Raw genomic sequence first — 6,000 nt, 5'->3', positions numbered from 1 at the left:
GGTAAAAATTAAAAGTATTCACACCAGCAGCAAATACATTGATGCCAACAAAATTAGTTTTTTAAAAAAATCCTCTTTAAGATGCTAACAAATTTACTTACAAACACCTATATTTATTATTTCATAAATAGGCGCAACAGCTTCCATAAAAAAAAGATTAAATACAGACACAGCATGAAGAAACAATAATACATAGCCATATGTAAAGGTTATAATTTCGCTGTTTCCAATCTGTTTCTGCATCTAATAAAATATCAAGAAAGCATTTGGCAGTTTTATACATAAGAGGATGTAAATGACATTTACTAACTGTTACACATAAAGTGATAAAAAAGCAGTTTTAGGCAGTACAAAATAAATGTGTTTGCTCTTTTCTCAACACTAACTTTTTTTGTATAATTAATGACACAAAGCCAATTTCTGCTTAATTAAACTCATTTGGGAATAATTTTTTCCTTTTTTCTTTCAAAGAGTTTGAAAATATAGACTATTAGTCAGTTGCTTAAAAATGAAGTAAAAATATGAATGTTTGCCAATTTAACCCCCTTTGTGAAATCAATAAACTGGAATGAGCCAGTTTCAAATTACAGTTAGCTACAAAAACATTCACATTTTATACTCTAGGAGAGTGTAACATAGATGCTATTTACAAACTTGCTATGATTGCTACATCAAGCCATTTAAAAAGTCTTTAGTAGTTTCATATAAACACCCATTATGAAAACCAATGGAAAATCCAGGACTTTTATCCGAGACATCTACAGTTGCTAAGGCAGTTACTAGCGCAGCACTTCACAGCAAAAATAAAAACCAACATAAAATCTGAATGGTCCAAGCCTCCTTCCTTAAAGAAAGAAGAAAAGCAATGTCCATTAAAGGATGTTGGAGGAGGAAAAAAAAAAGAAGAAGGAAAGGGGTGGAAGAAGGAGCGAGACTAATTTTTTTTCCCAGAGTGAATGACCCACCAGCTCAAATAGTCCTAAGTGCTTAGCAACTTATATTCTCTAAATAAATGCAGAACTGCCTTGACTGCATAAAGCAGTCATGATGAGCCTTCCCTGCATTCCTCAGTGGAAAGGAGAGGTGCCTTCCTCAAACATGTTCAGGTGAGGTACAAGGCTTTGTCCCTCTGCATGGCCCTGTAGACAAAGGGAGAACAAAAATTAGCATTAACCATCAAAATCACATATGAATGCAGGTGGGTATCTAACTCTTGAAAGCAGTATGCTCCTATCCCCAGAAGTGAAATGTGATATTATTTATTACAATACTCATATCCCACTTTTTCATAACAATGGGTCCTCCAAAGCAGTCAAAGGCAAGACACCAACTGAGGTGGTTTGCCATTGCTTTCCTCTGCCATCCAGCATGGTGTAGTGGTTAAGAGCGGTGGTTTGGAGCGGTGGACTCTGATCTGGTGAACTGGATTTGTTTCCCGACTCCTACACACAAAACCAGCTGGTGACCTTGAGCAAGTTTCAGCTCTGTTAGAGCTCTCTCAGCCCCACCTACCTCACAGGGTATCTGTTGTGGGGAGGGGAAGGGAAGGTGATTGTAAGCTGGTTTGAGTCTCCCTTAAGTGGTAGAGAAAGTCGGTATATAAAAACCAACTCCTCTTCTTCTACTACCAACCCTTCTCAGCTTCTGAGATCTGACAAGATCAGGCTAGCATGAGCCAGCCAAGTCAGGGAAGCTAACCCTTGCGCCGTCTAGCAAATGAGAGGCGATGAGGGACAAGGCCAGGAGATTGCTATTGGGAGTGCAAAAGGGAGAAAAGTTCGTCCTGACAACCCCTACTCTCCTTTCACAGGTGTTATTTAATAATTTAGTACATTTTTATCTCCAAGGAGTTCAGGAAAGCCCTTCCCTCTATTTTATCATCACAAACACACTAAATAACTACATCACATGGGGTAAAGGAGCTCATTGGATTGTGGCCCCCAAGTTAACATTGTATCTAAATGCTATTGGCAGAGAAGACAATTTTCCATGTCTCATTGAATTCAGTGAAATATGAGACTTCTTTACAATTAAACATATGAAGGTTTCCCACTTTTGACTCTCCTAGACAAACTGAAATATATTGGTTCTTGTAGGTTATCCGGGCTGTGTAACCGTGGTCTTGGAATTTTCTTTCCTGACGTTTCGCCAGCAACTGTGGCAGGCATCTTCAGAGTAGTAACACTGAAGGACACTGAAGATGCCTGCCACAGTTGCTGGCGAAACGTCAGGAAAGAAAATTCCAAGACCACGGTTACACAGCCCGGATAACCTACAAGAACCAATGAACTCTGACCGTGAAAGCCTTCGACAATAAACTGAAATATAATTGATATAAAGCAAAACACCACTACTTTTTAACACTGATTTTTTTTCCACAACAGGACTCTTGGTAAGCAAATGTACCCAAACTCTGCCATCTCATTTAGACAACAAGAATAAAAAACAGATACCACAACAATTGCCCAACACGTCATACATACTCCTCAATGCAAGATGGCAACTGTTGGCTGCTCACCCATTACTGCAGTAATCATTATTCCAGTCCACGCTCTGTGCTGGAGGATTTCGGCACCCTGAACGAACATACTCCATTGCCTGAGTAACAACTTGTGCAGCTGTAGATGTAGGGTTGATAATATTCTGGTAGTCAGGCTGGAGAGTAAAACCCTAAACAAGAACAGAAACAATGCCATTCAAAGCGAGGTTCAATTAGCCCAGTTAACATCTTAACTGAAAGTCTTGACAAAGTCCCAAGCCCTGCTTCTAAGTTCCCCAACTTGAAGCAAAAAAAAAAAGGGGGGGGGGAAAGACTCTTGTGCCTTTTCAGAAATAATTTTAATTGGTTGAGAAGCAATGCAAGATAACACACTGCAATAGTGTAGAACTCCAAGACAAAGAATAGGGACATTTTAAAAGCCATGAAAAACAACTCATTCAACACTGGGAAATAAAAGAAAGGTCTGTGTGTTTCTTACAGCTCGTATTTCGATTCAACCCAAGGATACACTATTAGTTAATTCCAAGAATATGCAACAGAATCTTTTTGAAGGATGCAGGCAGCAGGTGGCTGAGTGTTTTATTAGACTACACCTATTCACAATTATTGTTCTCAAGCCCCTTTTATTTGGTGCAGTCACAAAAGGACCATCTGCTGCTTCTTTTATTTGCACTTCTTTCTCAACTACACAAAAATCCAACCAAAGCTTTTTAACAGTTGTTGGACTAATGTAGCAAAAGCAGAGGGTGGGGGGCTTGCTGTTGTTTTCAGCCAGGAGTGAGCCATTCTTAAATGTTGTTTGCCAAAAGCAGCAAAGCTGGTCAGATTTTCAAGAATGGTAACCATTGATTTTTCCATACAGCATTTAGCTTAAATAAACAAAGCGGCCTGCTGAAAGGTTGGGAGTACTTTATGGTGTATAAGCACAGCAATAAACCGGCTAATGCCTGCTTGAGGAATACAGGCTGGATGGGTCTAAAGAGATGAACTTTCCAAGGACATCAGAAGAAGGTGCACTTGCTAAAGCAAAAGGTTTCCGTGGGCTGAACGGAAACCCTTTTCCTGAAATTCCTGCCACAATGTGGTATGTTTTAAAGCAGCTACCAACTAGCTTCTGGTCCCTTTTTTACTATCCTCAATTATCTGGGCATTCTGTAACCCAAAGTAGTGCTCATCAGTGTACAAGCTTGCATTGAAATTGCCCTTTGTGGTGGAACATATGATAGAAATGTTACTCAACTGCAGACCACAGGATTTGAAACTACACTGTGATTTTACTTTTTAGCCCAATCTTAGATACTAAAACCAAGCATACAAAATTATACAAAAGGCTGCTTCTTTAAGTCTCCAAGGATCTCTGAAGTTCTTGACCTAGCCTCCAAGGCACAGCAAATGGAAGCACAAGATCTGTGCCATTTTGAGTTTATCTGATCAAAAGTATGGGGACTTCCTGCCCAAAATGGTGTTAAAGCTGAGGCAGCATCCCTCTATAAGCTGTCTATAAACCTACTGCAGCTCATGTGACTCATACTACTCCACCTGTCAGTCTAAGACTTGGTCAAAAAAGTAGAGAAACTCTTCTGAGCTTCATGAGATTTGCTTAGCTCGTCAACAAACTCTCTCCCTCATCAAACAAGCAAATATTGAGATGAAGTTTTGGCTCAGCTATAATATATATACAATTATGTTGACTCTGGCTTATTAATTACCAAAGAAAATCAGTTGGGCAACCCATTCCTAAGGGGGGAGGTGTTATGATGGTGGCCGGATGTGGCACTGCCATGCTGCCTCCTCAGAGGCTTTCCAGCCGCCGAAAAGAAATTTAACTGCTTTAAAAAATAAAAAATAGGGAAATGCCCCATAGACTTCAACAGGGCTATAACACCGAAACAGGTGTTGTAGCTATGCCACTGTGGGAGGGGGTATTCCTGGGGTGAAAGAGGTTAGGAAGCTGCTTAAAGGCAGCTCCACCAACAGGAACACCCAGGAATGCCTCCCAGGATGATGGGGTGGGGACTTGTGCCACTGGAATGCTGCCAGGATGCAGCACCTGTACCCGAGCCTTGAACCATGGCATGGTTTCCTGCACCGGCATGGATGCCACCCGTGATGGTGTAAGTGCCCCTTATCACAGATTAAATGGGCCCTTACGCTGGCACGGGGTCATGCCGGCTCTGAAGGTGCTCCCCCCCTTTCAGGATTGCAGCCTAAGGCACACATCTTGAATCCAGAAGTTATTAATGTAGACATTTTTAGCTATACATGTTATTGTAGTAAATATGTTCAAGAAAATAACATAATTTTGGTCATAGTTGATAATTCTATTAAAACATTAGGTATCTGAACAGAATCCTGAAGAAAATCTAGCTAGTTTTGTGCTTTCTCAAGGTTATTTTTCACTTTTCATCCAGACTAATAGATACAATAGATACAAGAATGTTAAGGAAACTTTTTCCTATTCAAAGCTCAAACACAGGATCCAATTATTATGGAAGAAATGAGAAGGTCAATACAGGTCACTTATGCTCCAGGAGCTGGGTTTCAGCTGACTGAGACCTACTGAACTGCTTGACCCAGTGAAGTCAATGAGACTAAGCACCAATTGTAGTTCCTCTAGCTAAACTAGTTTATGGATCAGGTTTGTACAAAGTTAAACATTATGTCAAAGAGACTAAACAGCAAGATTCTATTAATTTTTACTTGGAAGCAAATTCCTGTAAATGTAGTGGACCTTATTCTCTGGGATATATACACAGGACTGTAGCCAAAGTCAGCATGTTATGATTCCACAGCTTTGACTAATTGATCTCTGGTTGCATTTAGACACCGTAAAATATACTGTCAGAAACTATGATTTGATCAAACTGTTATTAGTTCTGACATCGAAAGGCAGATGATCCAACAAACAAGGGTGAATTCTTAGGTGCCAAACCAAAATTTCATACTAGGTTAGTAACTTGTTTGTTAATCACAGTTTGTATTAACCTATGTTGGACTGATTCACAAACCACAGTTTGTTGATGTCTCTGATGTCCAGAGATACAATATAAGAAGGATGTTCTCCCTACTGGAAGGTAAGAAGCAGACAAACTTGGATTTAAACACAACCTGAGATTTATTCCCTGTATCTGGTAGACTAACCAGAGCTTACTGCATAAGGTATGATTTAAACAGACTGCCAGTTATCACAGAATTTGTATGGTTCCCAGCCCGCACCTCTCATGCAAAGCGAGACTGAAAATGGCTAGTTTGAGAGAAATCAGTTTGCTGTACTGTCCAAATTGTGGTGCTTTAACAAATGTCCCAGTTTTTCTTTCCTTTTCTATATACTGGGGTGCTAAAACCACAATTCAATCCCAGAGTTTCTTTTCAAACAAGAAAATTTCCAATCTCATCTCCATGCACAAAGGGAGGAAGGGAATGTGTGACCCTAAGGATAAACCAGGTTTGAACTGTGAAAACAATCACAGTGCCTTGATCTATTTACCCACTTTCTTCAG

The 6,000-nt window shown here is 39.9% G+C and overlaps 1 protein-coding gene across 1 annotated transcript in view; it reads right to left on the bottom strand.

The window, feature by feature from the left end:
• Positions 1–947: 947 nt before the first annotated feature.
• Positions 948–6,000, bottom strand: part of TOX (thymocyte selection associated high mobility group box) — a 250,779-nt gene continuing 245,726 nt past the window's right edge. Inside the window, exons 8-9 of the mRNA XM_056854094.1 lie at positions 2,519–2,670; positions 948–1,139 (exon numbers count right to left, since the gene is read on the bottom strand). Of these exons, the coding sequence (XP_056710072.1) occupies positions 1,103–1,139; positions 2,519–2,670 (189 nt within the window). The 3' untranslated portion in view covers positions 948–1,102. The remainder of the gene's footprint in view (positions 1,140–2,518; positions 2,671–6,000) is intronic.

The sequence above is a fragment of the Euleptes europaea genome, chromosome 8, assembly GCF_029931775.1.
Source record: "Euleptes europaea isolate rEulEur1 chromosome 8, rEulEur1.hap1, whole genome shotgun sequence".
Lineage (NCBI taxonomy): Eukaryota > Metazoa > Chordata > Lepidosauria > Squamata > Sphaerodactylidae > Euleptes > Euleptes europaea.
The sequence above is the reverse complement of the archived record's forward strand: the minus strand, read 5'-3'. Positions and strand labels throughout refer to the sequence as shown.